The sequence below is a fragment of the Panthera uncia genome (assembly GCF_023721935.1).
Source record: "Panthera uncia isolate 11264 chromosome B2 unlocalized genomic scaffold, Puncia_PCG_1.0 HiC_scaffold_24, whole genome shotgun sequence".
NCBI lineage: Eukaryota > Metazoa > Chordata > Mammalia > Carnivora > Felidae > Panthera > Panthera uncia.
In genome coordinates this window covers 73,825,772-73,848,106 of record NW_026057580.1, presented here as the reverse complement: position 1 = coordinate 73,848,106, position 22,335 = coordinate 73,825,772, and the positions used below count along the sequence as shown (strand labels likewise).

Sequence of the window (22,335 nt, the reverse complement as noted above, 5' to 3'; positions counted from 1 at the left end):
TTGTTTTATGAATGTATGGTATATAAAATTATGATAAATATTCTCTTCAGAGAAGTTTAATTTTTTTTTTTCCAGAGCAGTTTTAACTTTAACCTAAAAGGCTGACAAACTAGTCAGATTATCATTTTAAAGACTACTTTCTCCCTCTAGTGACCAGGAATGAGAATACCATGTCATATTCACAGGCATTTAAAAAACTGATTATCAATGTATATGTGTACTTCCCCCTATGGTGTCTGGGAAATTTGCCAGCTATTTTGATTATTACAATGGATGCAGGTGAGACTGGTATTCATTAGGGACAATAGGGATGCTAGATCCTGCAGTGTGGAGAACAGTGCCCCATATAAAGTAATTATCCAGTGTTAAACATATAGATTAAAAATATATTAATTATTATTTAAGCCTAGAGCCTAGCACCATTTTACATATGAAGACATTTTGCACTGTTTTATTTTTATTTATTTATTGTTATTTTTTAAGTAAACTCTACCCCCAACATGGGGCTTGAACTCAAGACCCTGAGATCAAGAGTTGCATATTCTACCAGCTGAGGCAGCCAGGCACACCCCTCACCTCCCTGCACTGTGTTAAACACTGCATTTTTTGAAAGCAACTTATTTCATCTACTCTTAAACACTGCTTGTAAGATACATCGTTATCTAACACTAAGAATGAAAACAATTGCCAGTTAAACTCTGACACAAAGCTTTCTAATGCTTATAATTTTTATTTTATCCACAATCAACAGAGTGAAAAGGCAACCTATAGAATGGGAGAAAATATTTGCAAACTATATATCTGAAAAGGTTAATCTCCAAAATATATAAGGAACTAGTGATTCTATAGGTATAGCCACCTAACTACTTCATCATGTCATTTAGTACAGGCATGCCCAACCATTTATAAATTAAAATAGATATTTTAAGAATTATTTCCCTTTTGTTTTTCCTTGATATTACAACCAAGATGTTATATTAATTTTAAAAAAATTGGGGTTCCTGGCTGGCCCAGTCAGAAGAGTATGTGACTGACTGTTGATCTAGGGGGTCATGAGTTTGAGTCCCACGTTGGGTGTAGAGATGACTTAAACTAAAAAAATAAATTTAAATGATGGTACACTATTTGTGAATTTCAAGAAAGAAAAAAGGAGTTATAAAATATTCATTATAAGGAATGTTTTTCTTCTAATTTTTTTTAAAGTTTATTCACTTTTGAGAGATAGAGACAGGGTGTGAGTGGTGGAGGGGCAAAGAGGGAGACACAGAATCCGAAGCAGGCTCCAGGCTCTGAGCTGTCAGCATAGAGCCTGATGCGGGGCTCAAACTCATGAACCATGAGATCATGAGCTGAGCCAAAGATGGATGCTCAACCAACTGAGCCACCCAGGCACCCCAGAATGTTTTCTATTCTTCTAGAAAGTTTCCTACAAGCTCAATTTGATTGCCCCTGTCTCAATAATTCTGCTGTTCCCATGGCTGGGTTCATGGGTCCCATACCTGGTGTAATGCTCTGCTGTGCCATCTTCAAAGTCTCAATAAATTTTGAACAAGGAGCCCCACATTTGTACTTTGCACAGGCTTGCATATGACATAGTGGTCTTGACCACAACCAACAGAAATAATCATCTCTGGCTTTGAAGTAACACATCTTTACATTTTCAAAGTGCTTTCACATCTGTTATCTTTTTTGATCTTCACAATTAAGCAGTTAGAAAAGGAGAGAAAGTGGTAGAGAAGATACACCTTGAAGTCAGAATAGGCTTCAGTACAAATCTAGACTCTGCAGTAATCTTAAACTAGTGATATAATTTCTCTCATCTTCCCCTTCCTTTTCTGTAAAACAGCAGTACCACCTGTCATATGAAAGTTGATGTGATAATTATGTAAAATAACATAAAGCACATGGTAGACACTGAATAAGTTTTTCTCCTTTTAGCTCTTCTCTGTCCCCCAACTCCCAATTTGCAAAATACAAAAATTGAAACTAAGATGTTTAAATGATCTGTTAAATGTGTTAATCTGGGTCCTCTGAAGAGCAGAAGTCAAGCTGGGATTAAATGTGCAAAGATATTACTAGGGGAAATGACTGTGAGTGAAATGGGGAGGGGCCCAGAAAAAAGATGGAAGAAACTTTTGACCAGGAAGCAAGTCTGACTGAATGAAAAGAAGAGCAAGAGAAAGTTGGGTGAAGTGGTCTAGACTCCTGTGCCATCCAGGGAAGATTCACGAGGCCATTGAGGAGTCCTTGAGTCAGCCCGGGTCAGTGGTCAGCTGAGTCCCGCAGTTTTTAGGAATGGTTTTACCTTATGTATTCTAGCCACACTCAGTCTTGGCTGGAGCAGCTCACAGGAGGTATGGCCTGAATGCAAGCAAAGCAGGCTACAGATTTCAGGGTACAGGATTCAGGCCCTTGGACGTTATTCTTCCTGTATTTGGAGGGCTGTAAGGTGCATCTTCATGGCCACCACATTAATCTCCACACTGAGATGGTGCCAAAGCCAGAGGCAATTTGCCAATTAATATATGTCTTACCACGAGTGAGTTAACTTTCTGTGATTCCTGTGTCCTTGTTTATGAAATTAAATGCATTAAAATGCCTAATGCAATCTTCCTGAGATAGGCTTGAATGGAGTTTCAAGAATGGGCAGGCTCTTATTAGTGGAAAATGATCGCAATGACAAGAACAATCAAAGCTATGGACAGGGACGTTTCAAGTAGTGGAGATAAAAATCTTTCTAAAAATTTGGTATATACAACAAGAGAAAAAAGTTCACAGGTAGTAGCCTCAGGTAATTTTATAATTTTCTGTTGCAAATAGCAAATTCTTTCTTCTATGGCAAAGGAACTTTCATTCAGCATTTGCTCTTCTCTGCTTCTTGGCTCAGGTTATAATCCTAGAGAATTAATCCTCCCACAGTACAAAGACTCTTTAAGAAAGGAAACAAGGCAGAATAGTGTCAAAGAGTGACTCAAAGTCACAAAGTCACTTAATGATAGCACATTGCTTACTAATTGATTTCACCCCACAGAGGCAAAATAGGATTTATTAAAAGAGGAAAAAAAAGGAGAGAAAAATCATTGTAGTCTGAGAAGAGTGAATCTTGTTTGCACAATTTTTGTGGGATATCTGATTAGTTGGCAGCAGTCAATTTGGACAGTCTGTCCTTGAGTAGGCTGACTAGGGGTACAAAAATATCTTAATTGTTTACGAATTCTCTTGCAAACCTTTGTGAGCTAAACTATGAAGCTGCAGGGCAAGCTGTTTCCCTTTAATGTCAGTGTCTTTTCCATCAACACCTCATTCTTAGTTGTACTGGGTCTGCACTACTTCCCTCCAGTCTCCTACCTGCTGCTGCTTGTTTCTAAATCCGTTTCCCCACATGCTTCCTTTTCACTGGATCCTCTTCTGAGTCCTAATTTCAAAGTGATCATAATCTGGGGGTTCTGTAGTGGAGTTTCTATTACAAAGAATTATAATCAGGGGCGCCTGGGTGGCTCGGTCAGTTAAGCGTCCGACTTCCGCTCAGGTCATGATCTCCTGGTCCGTGAGTTCGAGCCCCGCGTCGGGCTCTGTGCTGACAGCTCAGAGCCTGGAGCCTGTTTCAGATTCTGTGTCTCCCTCTCTCTCTGCCCCTTCCCTGTTCACGCTCTCTCTCTGTCTCAAAAATAAATAAACGTTAAAAAAATTAAAAAAAGAATTATAATCATTTTTTTAATATGAATTTAAGATGTTAAACAAAAATACGCAAAATTTAAGTTTTCCTTCACTCTTGCATTTTTCTAAGGACTAACACCAGTGTTTTCATACTCCAACAAACAAAACAACACATAGCACAGTATCCACATCACTAGCAGATGAATTGTATGAGCTGACTTGAATAGACAAATTTTAAGTAAATACTTTAACATTAACATTTTAAATGTTACTTAAAATATTTTAATTTGGACAAGTAATAGTTTCAGTGCCTGCAAACAGTTGATTATTGCTTCTGCCCTGCAGTAAATTATAACAGGGGCATATTTTGGCAAGTATTTGCTGACTTCATGCCCACATGCATTATAAAGCAGGAACTCCTTTTAGATTAGGATTACAGCCTAAGGATAAGCAACATATATTATGTACAATTGTGGAAATTAAAATCTCCTGAGATCACATCTTTTTCAGAAATGCTTAACGGCTAAATTTGCATGCTCACGCGATGTCACTTCTAAGTAAGGAGAATACATTTGCTACTTATATTAGTTAAAAGGGATGAGGAAATATCGTCCAATCACTTCATAGGTATTGGCCAAAGTACATAAACAAATTGAAATAATCATTTTGTCTTGTTAGGATGAGAGAAACTTCCCTTACAATTGCTCCTAATTTTTTAAATCATCGCTTAACAGAGCAACACTTTTCTTAAAAATCAAACTCTGCTCATCTTAATTCTTTGATAATAGTCACGAATCTGTACATTAAAAAAGGCAGGCAGGCGCCTCGTTAGCGCAGTAGGTAGCACTCAGTCTCATAAAAAAGGCACGCAGGTGAATTGCTGACTCCTCCTTACCATCCACGAACGGCCCTCTGAGCTGATGAACTTGGACCATAACCTTTCTTACCTTTTAAGTAAATATTTTAAGAGAAAAATTAATAGCATAGGTGTCTTAGAAATACATACAGAGCCTTAGAAATGCACACTGACACAGTTCTCACATGTTCGAGTTTGGTCTGCACCCAATCACGTAAATCAAATCTTTTCCAGAGAGACGAAATTCATCTATTTTATAACACAAAGACAAAGGCATACCCTTGACTGACGTAATCATTAGGTTCAGCGAATTCTCGCGCGACGTGAAGACGCTGCTGCCGTGACGTCACCAGTTGCCATAGCAGCATCCTCCAGAGTGGAAAAGAGGGGTGGTGCGACAAGCGGATTGGGGCGGAGCGCGGCTTCTGCAGAGGACAAGGGACGCTCTGCTCCTGCGGATCTGACTTCTACCAAAATGAGCACCCTGGATGAGGGCAGCAACCCTCCTGTCGCTAAAGACTGCGGCGTAGCTACTGCCGACGATGCCCCAGGACATCCGGACCTAAACCAGTGCCGGGGCGAGGAAACCGAGGCGACCCAGGTGATGGCGGACACAGGTGAGGAGGGCATCTCGGAGACCGCCGCGGAGGCAGGCGCCCCCGAGAGCCCCGCGAGCTGTGCCCCCGTGTTCCGCGTTCGAGTTTTTGGGAGCCGCAGCCGTGTAGCGACCAAATCGGGCCAGAAAGAGGGTCTCCCTCCGACGGAAGGCTTGGCAGCAGCCTCTGCTTCAGCCTCCCCCGCGGTGGCAACCGACAATAGCCAGGAAAATGGCTGTCAGCGTAGAGAGCCGCGGGGCCCTGCTGGGGAGAAAGCTCTAGAAGCCTGTGGCGCAGGGGGGTTGGGGTCTCAGATGATGCCTGGGGCGAAGGCCAAGGAAATGACGACAAAAAAGTGCGCCGTTTCAGCGGCAACGGAAAAGGAGGGAGTAGCGGAGGAGGTGGTGGAGGAAAAGAAGGTGATGCAGAAGGAAAAAAAGGTGGTAGGAGGAGTGAAAGAGGAGTCACGGGCCAAGGCCCCGAAGATCAATAACTGCATGGATTCCCTGGAGGCCATCGATCAGGAGCTGTCAAATGTAAATGCCCAGGCTGACAGGGCCTTCCTTCAGCTGGAGCGCAAGTTTGGCCGGATGCGAAGGCTCCATATGCAGCGCAGAAGTTTCATTATCCAAAATATCCCAGGTTTCTGGGTCACTGCCTTTCGGAACCACCCCCAGCTGTCACCTATGATCAGTGGCCAAGATGAAGACATGATGAGGTACATGATCAATTTGGAGGTGGAGGAGCTTAAACACCCCAGAGCAGGCTGCAAATTCAAGTTCATCTTTCAGAGCAACCCCTATTTCCGAAATGAGGGGCTCGTCAAAGAATATGAGCGCAGATCCTCTGGCCGGGTGGTGTCTCTTTCCACTCCAATCCGCTGGCACAGGGGCCAAGACCCCCAGTCACATATCCACAGGAATCGGGAAGGAAACACTATCCCCAGTTTCTTCAACTGGTTCTCAGATCACAGCCTTCTAGAATTCGACAGGATTGCTGAGATTATCAAAGCAGAACTGTGGCCCAATCCCCTACAGTACTACCTGATGGGCGAAGGGCCTCGCCGAGGAATTCGAGACCCAGCAAGGCAGCCCGTGGAGAGCCCCAGGTCCTTCAGGTTCCAGTCTGGCTAAGCGCTGCCCTTGTGAGAAGCTCCTGCACAAGTCTCCCACCACCTCCCCTTGAACCTTTGCTTAGCCAACAGCATGCAGTCTTCTATCTGCTTTCTCTTCACACTGAACTATTTTGTCCTTTGGTTCTCCTAAATCTTCAACAGTCATTTGCAAGATTGACTCTTACATGTTTGTGTTCCTCTTCCTCTGGACCTTCATGCTCTTCTGTATCCTGTTACATGTTCAAGTGCATGGCGTTGCACTGCTTCTATGCCAAGCACATGATGCTGTAGATAGGCACTGCCTTCCTTTGCATGCCTTGGGTCCTGTCTATGACCACGGTCTTCTCCTAGTTTTTTAAGTGGTTCTCCACCACAAAGAAGCTTGCAGTACCTTTGCAAATAACTAGCTGGACTTCATACTTTATGCTGACTGTCCTCCTGATAACCATGTATTCTATGGCAAATTCTTTGAGTTTCACCACTGCAAGATGAAACTACTCTAGATGATGCCAACCATCAACACAAACTGGACATTTCTAGCTACCACTAACTGGTTCCCAGCTGCCTCCCTGGGCCTGTGCTATCCACCCTGCTGGCTATCTGGCAGAATAAGGGGGCTAGTGGGTGGCTACAAGGCATGAGTGAGGTAACAGATGAGAGGTTTTCAGTGTTATTGCATCTTCTTTTCACTCTGCTTTGTGACCAGGTACTGGTGAGTATGAGGGTTGGTGCTATGGCCCACACAAACCTGTTCTCACCCTTCTGGATGAGCTTTGCATAGGCACCATTGCCTGCCTCCTCAGCAACTGACCATGGACTTAAGCTCCCAGGCAGCACACAGGGAACTCTGCCTCAATCCCCTTGTGCCATCAAATGGTTACCTATAAACCCAATTGGCTGTGGGGCAGGTTGCACAGTCATATGTGATAGTGCCCAAAGCAAGGCTGGAAGGGGTTCACTTCCAGCAGTTAGCCTTTCTGAGCTGGAGTCAACAAACCACCCTTAATCAGATAGTTTTGTTAGGTATCCCCTTCTCTAACTCCTGCACTCATTCTGAGCATGATAAAGTTGCCAGGGTGGGGGCACCGAGGGAAAGGTGTTCCTGGTGTGTGTGGCCTGTTCTGCATCTTTTTGTCTCTTTCCTCCACCCCCACCCCCTTGTTCTCTCCCCCACTTCCCTCTCCTCTGAAGCAGACAGGAAACAACACTGGCAAAGCGGGCTTTTTGTTCAATTTTCTCTACCCTTGATGGTGTCCAAAGAGAGAAAGGTACTGTACAATAGACTCCACATGTCTTCTTGTGCTCTTCTGCCCTCAAGCCTCCACCCTACTTCCTTTAGTAAGGTCTAAAAGTTTCAAAGGGAGACCTGTAGGTTATTTAGTTATGAGCAGTGTTCTTTTGGGCCAATTTTGACAACCCCACCTTTTCCCTGTCCACTTACCAAAATCTGTGTGTTTCTTGAGTTTAGTTAGAGAAGCAGGGAGGAAAGACAGAAGGGCCTCACAGTGATGGATTCAAGGCAGATGCAGGGAAGGTTGTGATGTAAAGCGGCCAAACTTAGTTTCACTCCACTTTCCTAAACATGGAAATTTTGGTGGGGGTGGCCTTGACCACTTAGAAATAACCCCAAGGCAGCATTTTGAGGGTCACCTCTATTCTCTGTACTATTTTGTTACTGCTCGCATGGCCCAGGGGCCTCCATCCTGTTGTCTGGCCTTCTTGGCTTTCAGGCTTCAGTTTCCCTATTTCCTTCCCTGCTTCTCTCCCAACAGATGAGGGAGCAGGCTGCAGTGTACATTGTGGGAGATGCCAAAGTTCCTCCCTGGGGATGTGTGGAGTTTGTTTGGATTTCCAGGACAGGTTCCAGTAGGTGGGACAGCAGTGTATCAGGGCTGTTACTTGGGTGGTATATGGTAATGGTAAGGACTACCTGCTTTCTCCTTTTTGAAGGCCTTGCCCTAAGTTCCATGAGTGCTTGGGAGGTCTGGGTACAGCAGTGGGGAGGGTGCTCTAGGCTGCGGGAAGTGAGAGCCCAGAAACCAAAATGAACCAAGTAGTCTTGGAACGGCACAGGAAGGATGAACCCTGCAGCTTTGGGAATGGAGGGAGAGGCCCCTGAAGCTTTTCCTAGGAGAGGTGGGAGAATCAAAGTGGTTGATGTTTAAAAAGGATACTTAGAGGAGTTTTCCCTAACTCCCTTGAATTCACCAGTAGATTTTTGTCTAAAATGCAAAAATGCAAGTCTGGATGTTTTCTCTCTGTTATTATAGGAGTGATCTTTTCTGTATAGAAGATTAATGGTATATGCTCATTATTTCACTGTGTTTGAGTAAAATCCTATTAATTCCTTTCTCTATTTTTGCTTGCTGGCGAAATTGACATTTACAGGCCTGCTTTTTGCTTATAATTGAGAATATGTGCAAAAATATCAAACTTGTTTCCTGTGCAGTATGAAACCTGTGAATATTCGTTAATATATCAGCTTGTTCTGGTCTGTCTTCATATATAGCTCTATTCTTAGAAATATAATTTGAATGTGATCCTTGAAATTTTGCAAATTGTTGCTGTGTCTTGTGAAAGTAATTTCAAAAAGAAAACCAATTCTTTTGTCTTGATATTTCTTGCCCTAATAGTAATGTTGTACTTGAATTTTATGTTCCTAACCAGTGTAAGTATTTGTAGAATTGCTCTGTCAAAGTAAACAAGGATCGTTAAGTACTTTATTAGTCTTCTTCTGTGTGCTCAAAGGAAAAATAAAAGTCTGTCACTCTGCTGTATTTCTTGTTTTCACCAAAAAAATAACAATAAAGTTCTGTGTGTCTAGGCTAATGAAAGGTTGGGAAATCATTAAAGTTATCAAGTTGTCACCATAAGCATTGTCCTGAAGCTTTATAAAAAAAAAGCCACAGAATTTCTAAGATTTTTTTTACTAGGAAAATGGTAAATAAGAAGCCTAACTAACTGGATGCTCATGGACTTAATTTTTCCTTGTTCAACCAGTGTAGTTTTGGAGGGTAATTGAAGCACCACTGAATTTTCAGTGGAAAGCTTTTTTTTTTTTTTTTTTCTTTTTAAGTTTTTAATTCCAGTTAACATACAGTGTTATATTAGTTTCAGGTATGCACTATATTGTATATGTATGTGATTGAACAACTCCATATATCACCCAGTGCTGATCACAAGTGCAGTACTTAATTTCCATCATTTATTTAACCCATCCTCCCACCCACCATTGGTAATCATCACTTGTTCTCTATAAGAGTCTGTTTCTTGATTTGTCTCTTTTTTTTACCCCCTTGTTTTATTCCTTAAATTTCACATATGAGTGAAATAATGGTATTTGTCTTTCTCTGACTCAATTTCACTTACTGTAAAACTTTTTTTTTAATTTTTTTTTTAAAATGTTTTATTTATTCTTGAAAGAGAGAGAGAGACGGCATGAGCGAGGGAGGGGCAGAGAGAGGGACACAGAATCCAAAGCAGACTCCAGGCTCTGAGCTGTGAACACAGAGCCCGATGTGGGGCTCAAACTCACGAGCCGTCAGATCATGACCTGAGCCGAAGTTAGATGCTCAACCAACTGAGCCGCCCTGGCGCCCCATGGAAAGCTATTCTTAATACACCATTCTTATTTGCTATATTTATGTTAACTGATTCTTAGTGCGCTTAAGATAGACTTTGGAAAAATTAATCATTGTGTATTCTGTTAGGTGCTTCTTAATTTCTTTGCTACTACAGTGTGGTGCTTTAAAAAGAAAGAATAACAAAATTGTTACTGACATATAGTGTCTAGAAACAAATGATCTCAGACATCCCAATCTCAATTACCAGTAATGTTTCGCTGTTCAGCAGCTATTACATGAAGGTTTGGGAAATAAATACTTCTGCATTCTCTGGAGTTGAGAGGGCTATGGATATTGCAAGGTTTGTGAAAATGAATGACCAAATATTTTTAGCCATCTAAACAAAAATTTGACATAAACGGCCCAGAATTACTACTAAATAGACTTGCTAATTCTTGGTGCAATTCATACTTGGAAGTTTTACTTGATATAGTTTTTCTAGGCCTGGAGAAGTTTTAAGTTTTAGAGAGCTAACTCTATATCCATTTTAAACCTAAATTTTCCTTTAGTGTGTTCATTTTATCCTTAATTCAGTGATTGATTTTTTTTCTGCATTGTCAATCGCCTGTTTTCAAGCATTATCTCTTTTATCCTGTTCTGGACATAGTTGGAAAATAATATTTTTGTTGCTCTTGGTTTATTATCAGCTTTAACCAGTAGTATTCCTCTTGCCAGTAGGTTGGTGCCACTCATTTGTTAGATTATCATGATTTCTGTTTTGTTTAATAAAATTAGACTCAATTAGACATTATGTAGGTTTCACTTACCAGGTAACTGGTTTGCTCCTATATCACTGCTTCATTTCTTTTCACTGCCTTTTCTTTCTCAGTTCTAAACCCAAATTGTCCCTTATGCAGACCTCCACATCAGTTGAGAGGTTTTCTTGTCCTCTCTTCACCGAAGAAGTATCATTTGGTCTGCTCAGGCCATATTGCCCTGATCGTAAGGTCATACTTCATAATTTCCCTGCACCCCACATAACAGAATCTCCTTGGGCATTCTTGTCCATTTCTGGGTATTCAGCTTAGACCAGACAATAACAAAAGGCTTCTCTAACTTTCCTTACTCAGGGTCCCTTCACATTACTCCTGTTGCTGCTACCGCTTCTTTATCTCCAGTTTCTGTAATCAGTTTTAAATAAAAACAAACAAAAATTACCTGGATTCTTATTGAATTCCCTGCTCCACAGAGTCACAGTTTGAGGCTTGGATACCGGATTTGCATCAGATACACCTCCTCTGGTTTGACAATCTCAAGAAATCTGAGTTCTGTCAGGTACATACATTTGTGTTCTCATGTTACTTTCATAATCCTGACACAAGTTTTACTATCTCGAGAGTGAAGAAAAGTTGAAGTAACAACAACAACAAAATGAAGTAAGTGTGCCTAAAATGCAAGTCATACAGACGTATTTTTTATTTCTAGCCTAGAGTATCTTTCACTGTTACCACAGCCATCTAAATTTGGCATAAAACAAAACAAAACCTGATTTACATGAATAATCAGGACTTGTTAAAGGTTATTCTTAATCCATTCGTGAATGGTCCTTTGAAAAGGGGTACTTTATTCAGATTAAAACCCTACTGAAATTTACATATGCAATCTTGGTGATTGCTGCAAAAATGAATGAAATTAGGTTTGTTGCCTTCCTTAAAGGGAGTAAATGCACCAAAAGGATTTTAAATATTATACTTCTGGAATTTAATTGCTAGGAACTCTAAAGAAATGTTACATTTTTATTAAATTTAGAGAATGAGTATTTTTTAATTGATCCAACACGGTGATTGGTTTTAACAGGAATTTTGTAATTTATTTCTTCTTTAATTTTTAAGATTTTGTTTTTAATTTTAAAAACATGGGCTCACTTGGCCCCAAGATCAAGAATCTCATGCTCTACCCACTGGGCCAGCCAGGCACCCCATTCTTCTCTTTATTAAACTTTATTAAGCCTTTTTTTAAACCAAGAAAGTGCCAAGTCCAAACTACCAAGAAAGTAAAATAAAGTGTTTTTTTATTTAAGACTCTGGGAACAGGTGCATGGTAAAAGAACCTATCAAGCAGACTATCTGATATAATTGCCATTCCAAGTAATGACCCAGCTTCTCTCAGTAGGCATAGAGACCTCATGTCCCGTTAAGTTTACTTGGAGCAGTTTTCATGATTCCTTTTCCATTTTGGTTTCCTCAGCACCAGAGGGAAATTTGTTAAGTATTCAAAGTGAACATTTGAACTTGAATATAAAGAAAGGGTAGACCCGCTTACTGATGACTTTAGTGTATGTGGCTTCCAAGAAGAGTAGACTTCATTATACATTTTAGGACTCCTGTGATTCTTGGTTCTCTACTCTCCCAGGTAAGTTCTATGTTATAGATCTTTGTTTTTGTTTGTTTTGTTTTGAAAGTGAACATGAGCAGGGGAATGGCGGAGGAAGAGTGAAAGAGAATCTTAAGTAAGCTTCATACCCAGTGTGGAGCCTGATGCTGGACTCGATCTCACGACCTTGAGATCAGGGCCTGAGCTGAAATCTAGAGTCAGATGCTTCACTGACTGGGCCAGCTGGTACCCCATAGATCTTGTTTTAATATTTTTTACTAGCTTATGTTACTTTAGGCCAGAGTCTGTGTTCTTCATTTCTAATCCCAGCATGGTGTGACTGTGAAATTGAAGTGTGATTTTAGACTAAGAATTTGTCCCAATCTACATCTAATGTTGGAAGACTTTTGTCAGTCAACTAAAGGCACGAATTTTGGGGTGAAAGTTGGGCTAATGTACAGACTGTTCCTTAGTAACAAAATTTTTGAGCAAGTATGTTAATTTAACCTCTGTCAATTTCAATGTCCTTATCTATAAAATTTTAATAATTATACACCTTGTATGGTTGCTGTAAGGAATAAGTAAGGAAGATGAAGTAACCTGCTGAAGAGTTAGCACTCATTACCATTTTTTTTTTTTACCATTATTTCTGAGGATGACTCTAGAGACCAACAAGAGACACCTTTTTGCATTCACCCTATGTGGACTAGACCAGGCCCACAGATTTTCAAGGGCAGCACAGGGGGTGATTTAACTCTTGAAAATATCCCAGTCTTTAACTAATCTGGAAGTCAATTCTTACGATAACCTTGTTCTCAAGAGCCTGAGAAGAGGTTAAGGGAATGTCATTGTAACATTTAAGGAGAAGCTATCTATCCATGTGATTCTAACATAGAGTCAAGGTTATTATATCCAAAGAGATAGTCTGACATTCCATTTTATGGTTATATAAAATAACCATATAGATTTGATTTTCATTCAAGCCAGTTCAATTGTGTGTATACATGTGTTTATACATGTATGTATGTGTATATATGTATGTATTTGCTTTAAATACATACATTTAAAGTTGTTGGATATGAAAACTGGTGGGGAAATAATACCTGATTACAAGTTAAAAAAACTCAGAAGTACAATTGGTCCTTGAACAATGGGGATTAGGGCCCCCTCCCCCATGCATGGTCAAAAATCCATGTGTAATGTTTGATTCCCCCCAAACTTCACTACTAATAGCCTACTGTTAACTGGAAGCCTTACTGATAACATTAACACATATTCTATATATGTGTTATACACTATATTTTTATAATAAAGCAAGCTAGGAAAAGTTAAAATCATAAGGAAAATACATTTACAGTACTGTATCAAGAAAAATTTGCTGTAAGTGGACCTATACAGTTCAGACCCATGTATTTCAAGAGTCAACTTTAGTTAATTTTAGATTGCAATTCACTGTTTAGTTGAAGTCTCTGTTACCTCAGTATTTCACACGCCAAATTCTGACAAACTGTGACCACTGTGTCATTCAGAACTTTCTTCTGCTGATGAGGTCAACAGTTGCCAGGAAAGAAAATCTCCAATCCCTTGCATTTATTCATAGTCATTAAAAAAAATTTTTTTTAAGTATACTTATTTATTTTGAGAGAGAGAGAGAGAGAGAGAGAGAGTGAATGAATGAATGAAAGAGTGTGTGAGCCAGGGAGGGACAGGGAGAGAGAATCCCAAGCAGGCTTTGTACTGTAGCACGGAGCCTGACGCTGGACTCAAACTCATGAACCAGGAGATCATGACCTGAGCCGAAATCAAGAGTTGGACACTTAACTAACTGAGCCACACAGGCACCCCTGTAATTATCTTTTTAGATGAATAATGTTGGCCTGTATGCTAACATTAAACTTAAGTCCTCTGCCCATTTACACAACTTTCTTGCTTTCTTCATTTAACTTTATTAAAAATATACAGCTTTTCTTCTCTCATATCTTCAACTTTTATAGTGCCATTTTTTACTATTTTTACTTTTCTTACCTATTAGAAACACTGGCACTATTTATTTATTTATTAAAAAATTTTTTTTTAATCTTTATTTATTTTTGAGAGAGAGAAAAGAGCAAGTGGGGGAGGAACAGAGAGAGAGGGAGACACAGAATCCGAAGCAGGCTCCAGGCTCTGAGCTGTCAGCACAGAGCCCGACTGTGGGCTCGAACTCACAAACTGTAAGGTCATGACCTGAACTGAAGTCGGACGCTTAACTGACTGAGCCCCTAGATGCCCCAACACTAGCACTAGCATTGTTTTTGGAAACAATGAAATAAAAAATCTGAAAGTAATTATAGTCCAAGAGAAAGACAACACTCATAAGAAGCACTGACTCTGCTAGAAAGGTAAAAGGAAACTTGGAAATAAACTCTAATCTCTTTTGACAAGATGAAAGAAACTAAGGTCAGATTAGGTGGTAATTTGTTCTGATTCCTTAGGTAAGTACTGGTAAAAGTAGAATGACAACTTCTGATTTGAGTCAATTTTTTTTCACTCCATAAATGGCCAAAAAAGTGCAATTAACCTATTTTGGGGTTTTCATTTTTCATATTAACAATAGCAGTTTATAAGCATTTAAAGATACATTATATTTTGCTCTTGACAAAATAAATCCACATAAGGAAAAATAGCTTTATTTTTAAAGAAATTAAATATCTATTTGTATACATGAGACAGCTCTCATTTAGCCCTAAGCTGATTGTGTGTGTTTATTATTGTCCTCCAATAAGATTTTGGAAGCCAATTTCAAATACATTACCATATACTTATTAGCTGATATCAAACAGAGCTACTGACATTGAGGAAAAAATTTCAGTAACTGTTTATCTACCCTGAGATACTCATTCCCACAATACATTTGGGATTATTTGAGCACTTAAAAATTTAATGAAATTATTTCTTTTCATTGCATGCATCAATATGCTAAGTTCTTTGCTACAATATAGGTAAAATAATGATAGTGACCAGTGTGTTTTCTGATTCTGTCCATGATAGACAGAATGAAATTACAGCATAAAGAGTAGCCAGGAATTTATTGTAAACATCTGGCTCCAAATACTTTGCCCCAAGTAACTACTATAATAGGACTATACAAAGCACATAGAACACAGTAATCCTAAATTGCAGTATAACTATAAAACCTCTTAAAGTGTTTTTCTCAACCTTTTTTTTCATTACCACACTCCACCCTGAGAAAAATTAAATTTAACCAAATTAAATTTAATTAATAAATTTAACTTTGTATTTCTCCCTCGTGAGAGAAATTAATACCAAAGAATAAAATTTTATTGGGTAGGGTTCAGCTTTGGAGGGCCACTATACATTGCATTATCTAATTTTTTTTCATCCCAAGAACCAATTTTTGTCTCTTTGAGAATATATGTCTTAAAGTGAATGAAAATTCTATAGGTTTTAACATTATTAGGGGGAAAAAAAACTTTATGAGTAACACTGGAGGTTGAATTAGTTGGCTTCTTATCTCATTTCTGTCCCATACTAGCTGTGTGGTCTCAGAAGAAATCTGCTTTACCTCCTTGTTTTGGAAAACATAAGAATAGCATGAAACCTGATAGCTTGGAAAAATCATTTATTCTCACTGGACTCAGCGTTCTTAGCTATAGATGGAAGAAACAGATATAGTTCAGTTGTTCCCAATTCTGGCTACCTTTTCCTGGGGCAAGTAAAAGACATCAGTGCTCATCTCTATTCCCAGACCAATTAAACCAATCTGGAGGTTATGGTCTAGCTAGTGATTTTTGAACTTTAGTATATGAATCACACTAATATTAAACACACGTTGCTGGGATACATTCCCAGAGTTTGATTCTGCAGGTCTGGGGTGGGGCCTGCAAATCTGTATTTCTATCAAATTCTCAGGTGATGCTATGTTAGTGGTTTGGGGACAACACTTTGAGAACCATTGGTCTAGGCATATATGTAAATATGTGTATGTATATGTGTATGTACAAGTGTGTGTGTGTGTGTGTATTTATACACACACACACACACACACACGCCCAGGTGAATCGTAATCTCAGAATTACTGGTATAGAAAATATTAATAAGGTTCCTTTCCATTCTAAGACACTGAGATTTTAACATAATGAGAGTTGTTGGGCATCAAGATGATCTATACAGAAAGGAGACGTATGGAAAAGCATCTAATTCTTGGTTAGTTATCATTAGGAATTTGTTCCTAGAAAGCATTTTACAGTATTTTTCAAAAATTAACATTTTTACAGTATATTTGCTGCATATATGGTTCTTCACTTCATTTTTCAGTAAAGACAGTTTATTTGGCTGTCAGTGTCTCATTATTTGATAAGATCGATGGAGGGTTTGGATAGTAGCCAGCTGTTTTTGAATTGCTTGAAGAGAACCTTGAAAATTTGTAGTCCAGGGGTAATTCTGGGGAAAAAAACAGTATTATTATTATTCTGCAGATCTTAAAAGGCTGTTCATAAACATAAACAAATCAAAACTCATTTTTTAGCTTCATGATTTTAATTTCTTCTGTCACCTGGATAGGTTGCAGCTAACATATAGATATCTTTATAAAATTTAAGTCAAAATACATTTAGATGTATTATAAATCATCCTCAGAGATCTAACTATATATAACATTCTCTGTACAAAAGTTAGCACATAAAACAGGAATGCTCATCTGATTTTTTATTCTGAAATTTAAAACTCTCTCAGGCCCTACTCAGAGCATCATGTAACAGGTAAGTGGGAACTAATAATCTTCATGGCCCTTAGTAATAAGAGAATTACTAAGAGTAATCTTTGAATGCTTAGATAAATAAGGATTGTAATGCACACAATGTGGCAACTTTCGCCACATAAGCATTACACACACAGCCAGAAGGGAAACTGGGAGAGAGAACATAAAATGCACATTTTATTGATGGTGAGACATTGTGCCATCTACATAGAAGTTTCTCAAAAGCTAGACTTCAGATATCTTCTTCCCCAATTTCTTCCAAGGAAACATAACTAGAAATATTACAAGTGAAATATTATGACATATGCCATGTTACAATACTCATTCCATGGGCACATACTAGGCGATAATCCTTATTTTACAAATTTCACAAGTAAAACATCATTTGGAAGTACTATTCTGAAAATGACACTAGCATAAAAATCATACTTTACATTAAGTGCCAGTGAGAATCATCAAGGCCCAAGTAGTTAATAACCCTTATGAGGAAAAAACTAATGCTAGAGATTGGGAAGAAGGAACACTGCCTAGCTTTGTTTGGCTGTTGTTAAGTCCTTCTTAATACTTTCTCCTGAGGAAAGTTAGAAGACAGGCCCTGTACCAAGTTTTTTCCCGGGGTGCTGTGGAAGAAAGCTCTTGGAAAATGAAAAAGCAGATGCACTAATGTTACTGCTTCTTTAAGGAGAGGTTATTACCGTAGAAGACAGAGAAGGGGTTATTTTCCAATTCTTTGGAGAACTATTTAAATCCTAGAATAATGAAGATTCACTTTTTTTTTGACTTTCTTACTATTTCATAACCATATCCCATTGAACCAGTTTCCATCCAGGTACTATATACTAATTCATTGGCTTCCAGTATCACATTACTTCATTCTCTCACTATAAATTTGAATCACTTTGAAGTAAAATAAACATCTTGCTTTACTGTTTCTCACGTCTATCCTGTGAGGGAAGAAATGCAGCCTGGTATTATCCCCAATTTAAAAAAGAAGAAGCTAAGGTTCAAAAACAAACAAACAAACAAAAAACTGAAGCAGACTTCACTTTTAAACTAGAGGTAGGACAACTAGGAAAGATGGATAGAATATAAACATCCATATAAACTGGACAGTCAATTAAGACCTGAGGACCCATTTCCTGGGAAGGTGTAACAAGCAGAGAGTTAGCTGACATTCAGCCACAGCTTTTTTCCTTTAGGTCCTTGAATTCCTGCTGGGGGCAAGTGCGGTTGCTAGCAGCAGAAAAACTCGTAGAGCTTTTGGCAGTCTTGAAGGGCTGCAGTCAGAAACCGAGGGGTTAGGAATATACTGTGAAGGAATGGAAACCGGGGGCTAGGAATCTGCTGTGAAGGAATGGCTGGAGAACTGGAGTCTACTGGTTTGCTCCTCAGGCCCATTGGCAAATTCTGAGGGCAACTCAAGGAAACTAATAAGCGAGCATAAGCATATACCTCTGCAAAGCAGAGTGGATTTTTCAGCAGTTTCTCAGTTTTAAGAAAACAGGGAAGGATTAAGTTCTGCCCTCAGAGAGAAGAAGGACCCTGGTGAATATCTCATACTTCAGATATATATTTCTGAAAACAGAATTTACTATTATGAAGTAATTCTCTTTTGTGTTAATAATGGATTTTTCCCTTAATGTCTACTTTGTTTCACATTAATATATCTAACTCTTGATTATGATTAACACGGTATTATCTGTCACCATCTTCTGATATTCAAACTGTGTCCTCATATTTCAGAGATGTCTTTTATGAACAGCTCATAGTTGGTTTTGTTATTTCATTCAGGCCTTTAACCGGAGAATTTTGCCATCCATACTTAATACCATTACTTAGCTTTAAACTCATCATCTTAGTGAATACTCTCCATTTGTATTGTTTCTTTTTCATACTCTCTTTTCTTCCTATTTTTGTTTTCCTTTAGATTTTAAGTTATTTTACATAATTAGCTCAGTATATATCTCATTACAGTTTCTTTGGTAGTTATCTTAGAGATTACACATACATTTTGTATGTTATCAATACCTAATATACTCTTATGCCTTACCATATAATACAAGGACGTTAGAACATTTTAATTCCAGCTGTCCCACTGCCATTGACAGCATGTTTTAAAATTCTTTCTTTAAATGTCTTAGGACTTTTTTTTTTAATTGTTCCAATAGTAAATGTTCATTTAATTGATTCACATATCTGTCCCTTTGTTGCTGTATATTCCTTCTTGCATCTTCAGACTTCTAACAGGGGTCAGGCTGGCTATTTTTCATTATGTGCTGAACCTTATAATGATGCTTTTAGAAAAAATTTGAGTCCTAGAATGATGTTACCTTCCTCAAAAGAGAATATTCTCAATCCAGTTTTAGGGACTTAGCTGATCTAACACTGAGCTTCAGTTATCTTTTTTTTTTTTTTTTTAATGTTTTTTTAATGTTTATTATTGAGAGATAGAGAGACACAGAGTGTGAGCAGGGAGGGACAGAGAGAGAGAGGAAGACACAGAATCTGAAGCAGGCTCCAGGCTCTGAGCTGTCAACACAGAGCCCAACGCGGGGCTTGAACCCACGAACTGTGAGATCGTGACCTGAGCTGAAGTCGGACGCTTAACTGACTGAGCCACCCAGGTGCCCCTGAGCTTCAGTTATCTTTAAGGTAAATTCAGGGTCTCCATGCAGATTAAGAGAGTCTATCAGGCCCACCTCTCCTCTTGTAGACCCTACCTTCTACTTCCTGTCCCTGAAGGCTCATTAGCTTCAGCTAATGAAAGGCCCACTCACGTTCTCTGGTGCCCTCTCTAGAATTAACCAACAGTGAGGGAAAGGGGCTCCCAAAGTCAGGTTCATCTTACTTGGCCTTTAGCATCCTGTCCTGGCAATTTTTCCTTTTATCCTATGACTCCAAGCAGACTTAAAAAAAAAAGGTCCAGCTTTTATGGGTGGCCCCAGGAGATAGGCAGGTCCTAATTCCCTAGGTTGCCATAACTAGGTGTATCCCAAGAAAAATAAATACCATGGGAAAATTTTCTTCTTTTGAAGGCAAGAAATCTAGTACTTACAGTCATTAATATCTAGTAACAGCTAAAGCTTTATAAGTATTTTCCTGCTTACCTGCTATTGCTTCAATACTTGGAATTGCAATAGTGCTGTAAGTACTGATTCTCTTACAAGACCATGTATAAAATAATGAGTCTTCCGTATTTTCCAGTCCTGAAACTGAATCAATAAAAAAAGAGCCCCATTTTTTAGATAACGTATTTAGAGGCTTTGCCTTTGGTCCCTGAAACAAGAGAACAGAACAATGAAAAAAATGATTAATTTTCAATGTCATAAGTTGTTCCCCCATTAAGTAAATCAAAATAAAAAACTCTAGGAATTTCAGTTGTTTACCTTTAACTAGACTGTATACTACCTAATAAGGGAAACCAAGCTTAGAAGTTCTTGCCTCCCCTGGTACAAGTATCTTCCCCTGGTTTTGTTTGGGAACCCTTTTTCTCATCCTTTGGGGTCTGACCTGGATGCCATCCAGGACATTTTCCTTGACCTCCCACCCTCAGGTTAGTTTACGTCTTCCATTTTCCTTAGTTTATCCCTAATATACAACTTTTCATGCTACCTTTATTTATCATACTATTTACTTTTCACCTTTGACAGATAAGGAAGTACCTAAGGTTAGGAACTTCCTTATGTGTTAGTGTAACTTTAAGGCTTGGTGCCTGGGTCAGAGCAGGGACGTAACGATTGTAGACTAAATAAAAGATTATTAAAAAAATGCTTCTCAGTGTTTTATGGATAAAATTAAAACTGTAAAAAATCCCATTGTATCCATATAATCTGGATTATAAAATCTGTCATCATTTTCTGATGAAAATTTCATTTTGGAACACCACAGAGTCTTAAATCATGCCTCTAGATTCATAATTCTTTGTGCTGTAACTCATTTGATGAAGATGAGAATGTTTTCAAATGATGATGTTTAGAAAGCAGTCAGCAAGAACCTATTTGGATTTCACCAAAGATATTTAAAAACAGTATAGAGTATGAATATCCTTGATTCTGTATATACATTTAAGGTGTATTTGAATTTCCCAATGTTTATTAAGCAATTCATAAAGTAGTAAGATTCATTATTTAGTTCACTATCTTTTCCAAAATAATGAATCTGAAAAGAGATGATTCGCATCACGTATACTGTATGTAGATAATGGTTCTGCAAACACAGAGTGGTAAAATGTAGGCTGTTCCCTATTCCTATGAAAACAGGAAAACAGATTTATCTACCCTTTCTGGCTTAATGTAATATTGGTGCTGTTATGGTCTAAATGTCTGTGCCTCCCCAAAATTCAGATGTTGAAGTCTTAACCCCCAAGGTGATGGTATTAGGAGGTGAGGCCTTTGGGAGGTTGCTTAGCTCATGAGGGTGGAGCCCTCATGAATGTGATTAAAGCTCTTACAAAACAAGCTATCTTCCCTCTTCTGGCATGTGAGGGTACAGTGAAAAGATGATGGTCTATGAGGAAGTAGATCTTCACCAGATACCAAGTTGGCTACCACCATCATCTTGAGCTTAACAACCTCCAGAACTATGAGAAATAAATGTTTGTTGTGTATAAGCCAGGAAAAAAATGTATATATATATACACAATATATATTAATATTATATATATATAATATACGCAAATATATATATACACACACACACACATATATATACAACTAATCAAAAGAATCATTCCATTCTTGAACATATCAACAAGGAGCACTCCTATTTTTGTTTGAGCTTTATATCTTGTAGGTATCATCCTTTACTGGTAAGTGTTCTCATCAAGTTTCTAGCCTCTTCTCCTTTCTCTAGTCTCCCTTGGACATTTATCTATATCCCATTTTTCTTCACTAGTCCCGACCTATCTCCCAAGCCAGTTTGATCTCCAAATACTTCAAGGAAATAAGATATAACATGAAATCAGTCATATCTTTCTCCTCACAAAACCAGCTCTTTCTCTTGACTTCCATTTTTATATGGATAAAATCCATTATTTCCAGTTGCCTGTGTTTGAAAAGTAGCTATGTTTCGAGTCCCAACCCCTTCCAGAAGCACCAGGCTTATCACCTGTCCCACCACCCAAGTCCGCCCTTACACAGCTACATGAAAGCTTCAATCCTGTTAGCCTCCACCTTCAAAACTGTTTCTCTGGCTGACACATCTACACAATTTGCTATTTTATGGACAAGACCGTGCACTGTAGCCTGTACAATTGCCATACATTCACTCATTATTTCCTGAGCCAAGAATATGTTACTATTTCCATCAGTTGAAAATATACTGATGCTTTAATGTCTACCTCAAATTCTACATTCTTTATGAAGTTTTCTGTAATCTTCCTCAATGAAGTATGGATCCTTCGTTGTCTGAAACTCTTT

General features: G+C 38.7%; 2 protein-coding genes across 3 annotated transcripts in view; one reads left to right on the top strand and one right to left on the bottom strand.

Annotated features, from left to right (window-relative positions):
• Positions 1–4,875: 4,875 nt before the first annotated feature.
• TSPYL4 (TSPY like 4) lies at positions 4,876–9,000 on the top strand. Its single transcript, XM_049654204.1, has one exon. The coding sequence runs from the start codon at positions 4,989–4,991 to the stop codon at positions 6,240–6,242; it is 1,254 nt and encodes a 417-aa protein (XP_049510161.1). The 5' UTR covers positions 4,876–4,988; the 3' UTR covers positions 6,243–9,000.
• A 5,812-nt stretch (positions 9,001–14,812) lies between these two features.
• The window catches only part of NT5DC1 (5'-nucleotidase domain containing 1), a 139,229-nt gene continuing 131,706 nt past the window's right edge, over positions 14,813–22,335 (bottom strand). For both annotated transcript variants that reach the window (XM_049654200.1, XM_049654202.1), the window contains exons 11-12: positions 20,026–20,194; positions 14,813–16,602 (exon numbers count right to left, since the gene is read on the bottom strand). In XM_049654200.1, coding sequence (XP_049510157.1) covers positions 16,487–16,602; positions 20,026–20,194 — 285 coding nt within the window. In that variant the 3' untranslated portion in view covers positions 14,813–16,486. The remainder of the gene's footprint in view (positions 16,603–20,025; positions 20,195–22,335) is intronic.